The 13,247-nt window shown below is 43.8% G+C and overlaps 1 protein-coding gene across 10 annotated transcripts in view; it reads left to right on the top strand.

The window, feature by feature from the left end:
• Window positions 1–13,247, top strand: part of LOC110521059 (S phase cyclin A-associated protein in the endoplasmic reticulum) — an 89,875-nt gene that overhangs the window by 61,367 nt on the left and 15,261 nt on the right. For all 10 annotated transcript variants that reach the window (XM_090227839.1, XM_021598504.3, XM_021598492.3 and 7 more), the window contains 4 exons: window positions 1,184–1,307; window positions 6,437–6,660; window positions 8,308–8,463; window positions 11,085–11,325. In XM_090227839.1, coding sequence (XP_090083965.1) covers window positions 1,184–1,307; window positions 6,437–6,660; window positions 8,308–8,463; window positions 11,085–11,325 — 745 coding nt within the window. The remainder of the gene's footprint in view (window positions 1–1,183; window positions 1,308–6,436; window positions 6,661–8,307; window positions 8,464–11,084; window positions 11,326–13,247) is intronic.

The following is a 13,247-nucleotide window of genomic DNA, read 5'->3' as shown; positions in this document are numbered from 1 at the left end:
TAAATGGTGGTGGAAAAGACCCAAAAAATGTATTTTGCTAGAAAGCCCATACACATATGGCATATGATACCCATACAGTAAGATGCTTACTGTAAAAATGTTTAGTAAGCAGGTTTTGGCGTGCTTAACCACTATTTGGAAATGTTCCCATAACTCACAATGTAATGCTTCTCAGATTATCACCACATTCTATATCTGACAGCTTTACACTACATTGTCAATAATGATATGGAGCAAATGACAGATCTGCCCACTAGCATATGAAACAACTGGAATATTTTGGTCACGAGGAAGTTATTGGCAGACCTATCCACCTAGGCCTACATCAGTCTCTGATATTTTGTCTCTATATGCCGACTAGGTTGGAGTCGAAATGCGTTGCAGATGTGAAGGTTGCGGTAGATATCAAAATGTTTACCAGTTGAAATAAACATGGCCTACTTTAGAATAGGAAAGCCAGATTCCATTCTTCCTCCGAGCAGATAGGACACGCCACTCTGCTATTGGCTAAAATATACAGTTGTCAGAAAATATTAAGTGATGAAAGAAGGGCGAGGGGGAGCAGCAGTCAAGAGTAGAATGATTCATCAGGTATCTGTAGCATTAATCGTCTCTGGGGCTTGTTTAAAGCAGACATAATACAGAGGCATGTCCCGCTCACTGCTCTGCTCTGTCTGGCTGTACCTTGGGGCTCTGAGCTGAAGAGCTGCTGAGAGGAATGGCCTTATCTCCACAGAGGAAACACTACAGGATCTGACTCCAGATTGGACTGCCCGGCACTGTGATTGCAGATTCCATCCAGCAGCTTCTCTGGTTATGCAGATCTCTTGTCTTATTACTGTCCCACTCTGGATAAGGAGTTGACGAGTGAGGTAGTTTCGTTGTAAGCATAAGTAGTAGTTAATATAACTGGGTTCCTGAATGTTGCTTTCCGTCTCTTGCTGTCAGTGATGTATATGCTTTCAACTCTGCCAAAGATAAAACAACATTTTAAGGAACCACACATTTGGTGTAGTGTGTTTTGGTTTCTTGATCACTTGAGAGCCATGTCAATGCCCGTGATAAACTCCTACACTGTATCTCGTGTTGTTTTGAATGAGCTGTATAGAGCGTAACATTCTGCCTTGAACTATTTAGTTTTACTTGTGACAAGTGATTCATCTTGTTCTCCCTCTCCTCTCAGGTCTCTATGTGCTGCGATAAACACCTACTATCTGGCATGCTCTCGTTGCCACCTCAACTGCACATATGTTATCTTCAGCAACAAGATAGCCTTCCTCATGGACCTGCTGCTACATCAGCTTACAGTAAGTGTCCTTTCACCACACCATAGAAAACATCTCCTATTACTACCATTATTGATATGTTAACATTACTTAACATATATGTTCTCTCAAACAACACGTATTATTTTAGCTTGAGTCACTAAAGTCTGTGTGATACTTATGAAGGTGACATGGCATGATCAGAATTGCAGCCAGTTTACCCAAGGACCAGGCTGTTTAAAGAATCCCTTCCAATGTCTCTGTAAATTCTCCTCCTGGCTACATGCAACACTTAAGTGCTGAAAAACTAGGACCTCATCACCAGCATTTGTTCCTTTCTGGCACTGTGTTAATAAAAGACAGAGAGAGACACACGCTACAGTATAAATCCTGGCCCAGCCACAGGCTTAGCCACGCAGATTAGGGAATGAGAGAGGGAGGGGAAAGAGCAGCCTGTCAGGGAGGCAATATGGCGGCTGGGTTACCTGTCAGCCAATATCCTTCAGCACTCTCTGAGACTGTAAACATCAGCCGACTCCAAACATCTAACGGTGGCGGCTGCACACTTCACAGAACCAGACGAGGCACAGACATGGCCTTTGCTACATGCATGAACTCTATTGGGGCTTCTTTTCGCAGTCCTGAGTTCCAATCCAAAGCTGTCATATTTCCTGAGGGCACAGAGGGGGAGATTAGCCTGTATGCTTCAGTTTATATAAAACATATTCCCACAGCTGCTCTGACGACTGACATGTTGAACAGCACAATGCTAACTTTTCAAGTTGTGTTGGATAGTGACAAATATGGGGCCCATGAATAGTCCTTGTAAAAATGTGTGTGTGTGTACGTGCGTGCGCACGTGTGTTTGTGTTTGGAAGTGGGTGGGGTTAGCGGGTGGGGTTAGCGGGTGGGGTTAGCGGGTGGGGTTAGCGGGTGGGGTTAGCGGGTGGGGTTAGCGGGTGGGGTTAGCGGGTGGGGGTAGCAAGTGCCGCCGTCGGTGCTTGTCCCTCTTTTTATTTAGATTTGTGGAGAATGTTGGTGGATTTACTAACGCTGTCAGCATGCTGCCCTAACCATTAGTCTAAATGAGATGTTTTCAGACGTTTTACCTGACCATCTCCTTATTTCTACAACACACACACCAAAATGTCACTTATAGTGCCTTCAGAAAGTATTCACACACCTGGACTTCTTCCTCATTTAGTTTCAGCCTGAATTGAAAATTGATTACATTTACTTGTCACTGTCCTAAGCACCCATAATGTCTTAGTAGAATTGTGTTTTTTGACATTTTTACAAATTAATTTAAAATGAAAAGCTGAAATGTCTTGAGTCATTAAGTATTCAACCCCTTTTTTATCGCAAGCCTAAATAAGTTTAGGAGTAAAGATTTTGTTAACAAGTCATGGACTCACTCTGTTTCCAATAATAGTGTTGAACATAATTTTTTTTAATGACTACCTCATTTCTGTACCTCAAACATACAATTATCTGTAAAGTCCCTCAGTCGAGCTGCCAATTTCAAACACAGATTCAACCTCAAAGACCAGGGAGGTTTTCCAGTGCCCCTCAAAGAAGGGCACCTATTGGTAGATGGGTAAAAATAAAAAATCAGACATTGAATATCCCATTGAGCATGGTGAAGTTATTAATTACACTTTGGATGGTGTATCAATACACCCAGTCACTACAATGATACAGGTGTCCTTCCTAACTCCGTTACCAGAGAGGAAGAAAAGCACTTAGGAATTTCACGATGAGGCCAATGGTGACTTTAAAACAGTTGCAGAGATGTATGGCTGCGATGGAGAAACTGGGGATGGATCTACAAGATTGTAGTTAATCTACAATACTAGCCTAATTGACAGAGTAAAAAGAAGGAAGCCCGTACAAAATTAAATATTCCAAACAACACAACTAGATGAAAGATTAATTCACCTTTCAGCAGGACAATAACCTTAAGCACAAGGCCACGACAAACCTGGAGTTGCTTACCAAGAAAAAGGTGAATGTCCCTGAGTGGCCAAGTTAGTTTTGTCTTAAATCTGCTTTAAAATCTATGGCAAGACTTGAAAATGGATGTCTAGCAATGATCAACATACAACTTGACAGAGCTTGAATAATTTTTAAAAGAATAATGTGCAAATATTGTACAATACGGTTGTGCAAAGCTCTTAGAGACTTACCCAGAAAGATTCACAGCTGTAATCGCTACCAAAGGTGATTCTAACATGTATTGACTTAGGAGTGTGAATACTTACACTACCGGTCAAAACACCTAATCATTCAAGGGTTTTTCTTTATTTTTACTCTTTTCTTCAGTGAAGACATCAAAACTATGAAATAACACATGTGGAATCATGTAGTAACCAAAAAAGTGTTAAACAAATCAAAATATATTTTATAATTCAGATTCTTCAAATAGCCACCCTTTGCCTTGATGACAACTTTGCACACTCTTGGCATTCTCTCAACCAGCTTCATGAGGTAGTCATCTGGAATGTATTTCAATTAACAGTTGTGCCTTGTTAAAAGTTCATTTGTGGAATTATGTTCCTTCTTAATGCGTTTGAGCCAATCAGTTGTGTTGTTACAGGGTAGGGGTGGTATACAGAAGATAGCCCTATTTGGTAAAAGTCCATGTTATGGCAAGAACAGCTCAAATAAGTCAAGAGAAACGACAGTCCATCATTACTTTAAGACATGAAGGTCAGTCAATACGAAAAATGTCAGTGCAGTCGCAAAGCCATCAAGCGCTATGATGAAACTTGTTCTCATGAGGACTGCCACAGGAAAGGAAGACCCAGAGCTACCTCTGCTGCAGAGGATAAGTTCATTAGAGCTACCAGCCCAAATAAATGCTTCACAGTGTTCAAGTAACAGACACATCTCAATATCAACTGTTCAGAGGAGACTGTGAATCAGGCCTTCATGGTCGAATTGCTGCAAAGAACCCACTACTAAAGGACACCAATAAGAAGAAGAGACTTGCTTGGGCCAAGAAACACGAGCAATGGACATTAGACCAGTGGACATTTGTCCTTTGGGCTAGAGTCCAAATTGGAGATTTTTGGTTCCAACCGCCGTGTCTTTGTGAGATGCAGTGTGGGTGAACGGATGATCTGGGGAGGCAGGTAGCCTAGTGGTTAGAGCGTTGGACTAGTAACCGAAAGGTTGCAAGATCAAATCCCTGAGCTGTCGTTCTGCCCCTGAACATGGCAGTTAATCCACTGTTCCTAGGCTGTCATTGAAAATAAGAATTTGTTCTTAAGTGTATATATATATAAATATATATTTACAAAAAAAAAAAAAAAAGTGAAAATAAATCTTTCCATGTGCATTTCCCACCGTAAAACATGGAGGAGGAGGTTGTATTGTGTGGGGGTAATTTGCTGGTGACACTGTCTGTGATTTTATTTAGAAGTCAAGGCACACTTAACCAGCATGGCTTCCACAGCATTCTACAGCGGTACACCAGTCCCACTAAGCGCAAACCAGATGGGATATCATTTGTTTTTCAACAGGACAAGGACCCAACACACCTCCAGACTGTGTAAGTGCTATTTTACCAAGAAGGAGAGTGATTTAGTGCTGCATCAGATGACCTGGCCTCCACAATCCCCCGACCTCAACCCAATTGAGATGGTTTGGGACCGCAGAGTGAAGGAAAAGCAGCCAAGTGCTTAGGAACTCATTGAAGACTGATGGAAAAGCATTCCAAGTGAAGCTGATTGAGAGCGTGCCCAGAGTGTGCAAAGCTGTCATCAAGGCAAAGTGTGGCAACTTTGACGAATCTCAAATATAACATATATTTTGTTTTGTTTAACACTTTTTGGATTACTGCATGATTCTGTATGTGTTATTTCATAGTTTTGATGTCTTAACTAATATTCTACAATGTAGAAAATAGTAAAAAATAAAGATAAACCCTTGAATGAGTAGGTGGTTCTAAAACATTTGAACGGTAGTGTATGTAAATTAGATATTTCTGAAAATGGTTGTCTAGCAATTTGACAGAGCTTGAAGAATTTAGAAAATAATTATGTGGAAATGTTGCACAATCCAGGTGTAGAAAGCTCACCTCTGTAATTGCTGCCAAAGGTGCTTCTACATAGTATTGACTCATGGTTGTGAATACTTATGTAAATGAGATTTCATTATCAATAAATTTGCAAAAAAAATCTAAAAACATGTTTTCAGTTTGTCATTATTGGGATATGTGTGTAGATGAGTGTGAAAAAATCTATTTAATCCATTTTGTATTCAGGCTGTAACACAACAAAATGGGGAGTAAGTCAAGGGGTACGAATTCTTTCTGAAGGCACTTTATCTAAAAGGGGACATGCACTCTGTGCTCCTGTCACAGGAACTCCATACCTTTTTAGGATTGGGAATTGCCAGGGACCTAACAGTTCAACATTATCATGATACTTAGGTACTGGTACGATATGTATTGTGATTATCACGATTAAAAATGTATTGCGATACAATACTGTGGTTTTATTGCAATTTTATGTTCCAAACCTATTGCTCACTATATGTCTGCTGGCAGAGAGAAAAGAGAGAGCATGAGAAAACAAGTTTTGATTGGTCAGTGAAGTAAAATTGCTAAAAACATGTTGGCTCACCATTTTAAAAAGAAGCCAACTAGCTCTAGCTAGTGCTACCTACAGTACAAATCGATACTTTTATACTATCTATCCCCTTAAGCAAAAAGTTGAAGAAATTTGATTCTTGAAAATTACGTTTTTGGATTTGTTCTTAAGTCCAAGATAGCTAAACCCTTGTCTTAAATTCTGGGCAGTGAGAGAATAAGCTCATTAAATAAATTGAACATGTTTAATTCACTCTCAAACTTCATCACCCTTAAGGGGTCATTTTTTTATTTTGAATAAATATGCAAACATATCTAAAAACCTGTTTTTGCTTTGTCATTATGGGGTATTGTGTGTAGATTGATGAGGGGAAAAAAACAATTTAATCAATTTTAGGATCCGCTGTAACGTAACAATGTGGAAAAAAGTCAAGGGGTCTGAATACTTTCTGAATGCACTGTACAGTATGTTATACAAGCTTGTTTGAGAATGCAGGTATTGAGCTACTGGTACAGACTGGTCTGTGACATGGTGGAGGTTTAGAGCTCTTGACTGACCAGTCTTTTCCTCCTTCAGCTGTTCGTCCCAGATGAAGACAAGACCATATTTGGTCGCAGTGTGAACAAGCAGGTGTTTGAGGGACTGACCACCGGCCTGCTGCAGACCAGCGCCACTGTCCTGAGCCTTCTCCGTCCCTATGTCCCTGACTGTGGCCGCGGGGACGCCCCTCGCATCATGTCACCAGACACCAAGACCTCCCCTATAGAGCCCTTCAACACCCGCGCCCAGGACCTCATCAGGTAAGCTCTTCCTCTTCCTCTCTCTCAAACCACACACCGCTCTATTGGGGCCCTCCTCCCTTTCACTGTACCTCTCTCCCACCACCTCCTATGTCCCCCCTCCACTCTCTTACTGACAGGGTTGATGGGGGAACCACTGATATTATAACTTAGTTGCTGTCAGAAATAGCCTACAAAATGTCAGCGCCCTTGGAATAGGTCCCAGTGTTTGTATTTGTTTCCTCCTTGCTCAGGGGCTTTGAGTGAGGGTGAGAGAGGTCATCCTCTGGCATGTGTCCAAATAGTACTTTTTCACACATTCTGGATCAAAATCTTCAGCGAAGTAATAAGTCATTTTTTTACTTAGGGCAACATAAACAAAGAACACTCCTGGAAGTTTGCAACATCCCCTTGAACTTGGCTTTTGAGTAGCAAGGGCTATGGGCTGTCTCTCCTGGCACCGTGGGGCGGTGAGGAAAGGCAGGCCCGAGCCTTCAGGAAGAGTGGAGTCTTCCAACCATCCCCTCCCACAGCCAATGATTAATTAGACAAGAGCATCTGCACAGGCCCAACTCTCATACTATGTCCCAGTCGTAACCCAGGAGACAGGGGAGATCTTGAGGACAAATGGTGTCTAGTAATCCCTGCAAAGCAATGGACGATTTACCTCAACTGCCTCAAATAATGTATATAATGGTAGGGAGGAAATAAGATAAAAAAATATGGTAGCTTTTGCAACACTTTTTCTCATTATGGTGAACTGTAGATCACACAGAAAGAGAACATCAGCATTCCACTTCTACGTCTTCATTTCTTATTACCAATCACTCACCAGGCTTTGTACTATACTTATCTCCTACAAGTGTCAGAAATGTACAGATGTGTGTAGCGCATCAATTGTGAAACACAGGGGAAACACTAAACTGCTTTTCAAACAGACTATGGTCCAGCTCCTTTCAGCTTAGGTGAAGCTGTGGAAGAGGATAGTCATAGCAAGTTGCCGTGGTTCAAGTGTCAGATGACCTTTTGTGGAGGTTTCACATTTTTTTTAAATTACCTGACTGGAGAAGGCTGCCATTTTGACTGACAGTCCCAACAGAAAAAGGTATGCTAGCAAGTTAAGGGAGTAAGCTAAGCGGAGACGGAGAGGGAAAGGAATAGATGGATGCCTGTAGCGTAGAACAGTGGCTGGCTTCCTGATTCCTGACTGAGCTGTCTGGTACATCTGGGAGGTCTTGTGATTGACAGCTGAGCCTCCTTGTCTGTCCCTATGGGCTAAAGGGGGCTGAGCAGTGGTGGGAGAGGCATACCTTAGCCGTGAGGCATCCACAGGTCAGCGGACAGTCAGGCCTGTCTCTGGGCTGGCACGGGGGCACAGCCACCCTCTAATGATGCTGTTACCAGTGATATGTGGCTGAGAGAGCAGAGGGAACATGGTCATGAGACCTGCCATTGGCAAGACAAATATCACAGTAATAACAGGGAGTACAGAGGGCGAGATAACATTTCAACTGTGCTGTCGGTGAGTTCCTATCAGTGAGGGCCTTTGTTAGGATAAAACATATTTCACCGGGACAAACTTCATTCATTGTGAAAGTTTTGTCGTTTGTAGTTTTGTTCATGTGGATTCACTCTTATCCTCCTTTTGTGTTTGTGTCCCTCCCTCAGCTATGTGGTAAACATGGGTCTGATTGATAAGCTGTACAGCTGCTTCCTGTCTGTCCAGGGCCCAGTGGACGAGAGCCCCAAGATGTCTGCCTTCCTCCAGCAGGCCACCGCTCTGCTGCACGCCATGTGTAAGCTGTGCTTCGCTGTGACCGGCCGGTGAGTGGCAGCAGTCTCCTTCCTTTATGACCCTCCTCTCCAGACATCCCTGTGATCATGCACGGCTGTTCACAAGACTAATGACAGGAGTGACTCACCGTTGGATCTTTTAAGTCCGCCCGGCCATCCCATAAAGACTTGTTGTTGGAGCTCAAACAAAGACACTGCCTCCTTTTCAATCACACTCTGTGGTTTCCTTTAGTCTGAGCGCTGGCAAGGCCATCGTTACTGTTGATCGAGATAGGCATCTACTTGACCCCCGTGCTCTGTCACTCACCATAAACCCTTGCCTCCAGCACGCCAGGGGAAGCCCACCCACGTGTTACTGTGACCTGCCCCGAGAGAGGCTCAATGGCGCCGCTGACAGAGGCTAAGCATACAGACTGAGACACAATACCGACAAAGATAGCATGACCCTTAGTACAGGAATGCTGCCCTCATAGTTAAATATCATCAGTGGTCATATGGGCACATTTTATCCCTTTAGTTTCTGTTGTGTCATTGTTTGAATTAGAACAGAGGTATTTTAACTCTAAATTTTGCTGGTCTGTTGCCAAAACCTTGCATTCTAGACGGGTTGCCTGACAAAGTCACGAAAAGGTGTTTGCATCGTTGGGGCTGTGTGTGTTATGATTCTGAACGGTCAAATGGCTAGAAACAATGACAAAAAGCTGCCATGTGGGGAATATTAAGTGGCTCGTTTCATCTTGTTCTTACACCATGTCTTGTTTTGAAGTGTTTCGACTGATGACACGTCTATGCTAATATGGCTTAAATTCGCTAGCTAGCTAGCCAACAACTGTAACAATGTATTTGAGAGACAAGTGCTTATTGTGTACATTTATTTATGTTTTCAATAAACATTTGGAGACAATACAGTTCCCATCTCAATAATCCTTTGGCGTTGACAGTTGTTTTGCCCAAACGTTGCACACGCATCGGTTTTGTTGCTGAACAACCCATCCGTGTCTTTATCACATAATGTAGATGTTGTGACTGTATCGTTCCTGTGCCCACACTGTACTGCTTGTGTACCTCTCCTCTCCAGCTGCTGTGTGCTGTAACAGTGCCCAGCTGCTTCACACCAACACAGGGAGCACTGCTGTGACTGTGTCACTGAATATCTGTGAGAAAACACAGCGCCATAACCTCGCCACTTTAATGAGCGCACCGAGCAGTGTTGCGTAATAATCAACACCCTGCTAATCCAGCCAACTATCTCCATTCTTACCCTGTCCTCTGTGTGTTCAGGAGATTATACTGGAGAGAATGTATACCATGGTCCTGGAATATTTTTTGCCATGCCAGTTGCTGTGTCGAGGGGTTTAACTGGCATTAGAGACCATGTACTTGCAGAGCTAGGAATTTCCACACAGAGCTGTTGGCCAACATACAGTGGGTTCCATCCAGAGGTCAAACAGCCTTTATTCTCTGCCTGCAAATCACATCCTGTGTAGCAGGGGTATTCTTAAATTCCCTGTCAGCACAAGCTTATGGAACTCGTGGGTTTGCAGGAATCCTAATTGTAAAACAATGGCAGCCATTTGACATGTTTTCCCTGATGCCATTGACTTCGATGTAAATTTTGTACAGTATTTAGTCTCAGCTAAACAGAATACTTTTCCCATCTATAAAGCATGGACTAATCAGGGTAAACTCCTCTTATGCGCCAGGTGTTAGTCTGGCTATAGAAGTTTACATTGACTGGCCTCCAGTTTTATGAAGAGGGCAGCTGAGGAACTCAGAGCGATCTCTCCTTCCATCCCATCAGTGTTATACTCCCGTTCTGTTCTCACCTGTGATGTGTGCTGAGAGGATGATGTTACCAATCCCTTTTAATCTGCCTCCTTGCTAAGACACACTAACATGCTGCTTTCAATCATGTAAGGTGGACCTTAATTAAATGTGCCTGAGTACACAGCACCTTGCCAGGAAGCTTTCTGCAGCCAAGGGCATGGATGAGCCACTGCCATGAGCTGTCAGAGCTACTTCCACATTCCTGTGTTCATTCTGCCCAGCTTGGAGGCTCAAACTCACATTCTGAACTGGTTTAAAATAACAGTCACATTTCTGTGTCACTGCTGTACCATTAAGGAATTTCTCAGTCTGTGGTTGTAGTGATAATGACCAAGCTTTTAACTGCGATCATCCTTGATTAGGCCTAAATAATCTTCAGTGCACAGCTGAGCGTAGACACCTTCTCACACACAGCCCCCAGACTGCACTTCCCTCTCACTCAGTGTAACCAGTTACTCCACTTAACCCGATAGGCATCCAGTGTAAATGGGGCAGGCCCTATTATTTATATTTGAAGGGGTAACCCTGGTCTAGCGAGTAAATCTAGAAGCCACAGGGACCAGACTGCCTTCACTCTTACATCCTGAGTCTCTGGTCACTGTGGTGAGGGCAGACAAAAGCTATGTTGTGAATTGAACTTTTACTTGATTTAGAATGAAGTGAAGCATTTTAATCAATAATAATAAATAATACGTTTGGAGAACTTCTAATGTGGTCAGATCCCATTAATTTCCCTATATAACATTTCACTGTCACTATGTTCATTGAGCAGAAATTAAATGATCATGTCACATGTTTATTTATATTGCCTGTGTCCTTTGCAGCTCTCCCAGTATATTTGACAACAAGCGTACAGACCCCACAGGGCTGACGGCCCTGCTGCAGTCCACAGACCTGGTGGGTGTGGTACACACTCTGTACTGCATCCTGCTCCACAGCTCCGCCCTGCCTGAGCCGGCTGCCCAGGGCCCACAGGAGCCCTATGCCCCAGGGGTCATCCAGGTGGCCCTAACGGGCCTCCGCTTCCTCAACAGCTTCGCCCTGCTCGACCTGTCTGCCTTCCAGGTAACACACACACACCACTTCATACTGAGGTACAGGACACACACAGAGAGAGACACGCACACATTCTCACACTTGAATCCCTCATTCTGCAGGTCCAGTAGGTGGTGTTAATTACAGTGACTCTAATTCCAAAGGTTATGCTGCCTGTGGGGCAGGTTTTTCAATACCGGCACATCACATACCATACAGTATATACTGGTCTTGCTGGTTACGTAGGTGTATTATGCTGGACACATTCCACAGACAGACATTCCAAATAGGGGGTGCCATGAAAAGGCCTTGTCACCAATGTCCTCTCTCACAGTTTTATTGACTAGCACCCTCATAATATAGAGCTGGCTGGCTTCTCTGTGCATCGGCAAGACAGAGCAGCTATGTCTGGTAAGACGAGGGGCTGGGGTGTGTCTATTTGTCAATAACTGCTGGTGCGCTAATATTATAGAAGTCATAATAAGCTGTAGACCACACCATCTACCAAGAGAGTTCTCATCTATTTTATTCGTAGCCATCTATTTACCACCACAATCCGATGCTGGCACTAAGACCACACTCAACGAGCTGTATAAGACCATAAGCAAACAAGAAAATACTAATCCAGAAGCGGCACTCCTAGTGGCCGGGGACTTTAATGCAGGCAAACTTAAATCCGTTAAATCCGTTCCTCAACCAGAGGAAAAAAAACTCTAGACCACCTTTACTCTACACACAGAAATGCATTCAAGTTCTCCCTCACCCTCCATTTGGCAAATCTGACCATAATTCTATCCTCTTGATTCCTGCTTACAAGCAAAAAACAAAGCAGGAAGCTGCTGCTTTCAAGGAGCGGGACTAATCCGGATGCTTATAAGAAATCCAGAACCATCAAACAGGCAAAGCATCAATACAATACTAAGATTGAATCCTACAACACCGGCTCTGATGCTCATCGGATGTGGCAGGGCTTGAAAACTATTACAGACTACAAAGGGAATCCCAGCCGAGAGCTGCCCAGTGACGCAAGCCTACCAGACGAGCAAAATGCCTTTTATGCTCGCTTTGAAGCAAGGCAATACTGAAGCATGCATGAGATCACCAGCTATTCCGGACGACTGTGTGATCATGCTCGCCGTAGCCTATGTGAGCAAGACCTTTAAACATGTCAACATTCACAAAGCTGCGGGGCTCGACAGTTTACCAGGACGTGTACTCAAAGCATGCACGGACCAACTAGCAAGTGTCTTCACTGACATTTTCAACCTCTCCCTGACCGAGTCTGTAATATCTACATGTTTTGAACAGAATACCATAGTCCCTGTGCCCAAGAAAACGAAGGTAACCTTCCTAAATGATTACCGCCCCGTAGCACTCACGTCAGTAGCCATGAAGTGCTTTGAAAGGCTGGTCATCGCTCACATCAACACCATCATGCCGGAAACCCTAGTCCCACTCCAATTCGCATATGACTCTAACAGATCCACAGATGACGCAAACTCAATCACACTCCACACTGCCCTTTCCCACCTGGACAAAAGGAACACCTCAGTATGTGAGAATGCTGTTCATTGACTACAGCTCAGCGTTCAACACCATAGTGCCCACAAAGCTCATCACTAAACTAAGGGTCTAAACACCTAGCTCTGCAACTGGATCCTGGACTTCCTGACAGGCCAACCCCAGGTGGTAAGGGTAGGCAACAACACATCTGCCATGCTGATCCTCAACACTGGGGTCCCTCAGGGTTGCGTGCTTAGTCCCCTCCTGTACTCCCTGTTCACCCACGACTGCATGGCCAAGCACGACTCCAACACCATCATTAAGTTTGTTGATGACACAATCGTGTCACCGATAACGACGAGACCGCCTATAGGGAGGAGGTCAGAGACCTGGCAGTGTGGTGCCAGGACAACAACCTCTCCCTCAATGTGAGCAAGACAACGGAGCTG

The sequence above is a fragment of the Oncorhynchus mykiss genome, chromosome 1 (genome assembly GCF_057628025.1).
Source record: "Oncorhynchus mykiss isolate SJ-2025 chromosome 1, ASM5762802v1, whole genome shotgun sequence".
In the NCBI taxonomy this organism is placed as follows: Eukaryota; Metazoa; Chordata; class Actinopteri; order Salmoniformes; family Salmonidae; genus Oncorhynchus; species Oncorhynchus mykiss.
This window is presented reverse-complemented; position numbering and strand designations above follow the sequence as displayed.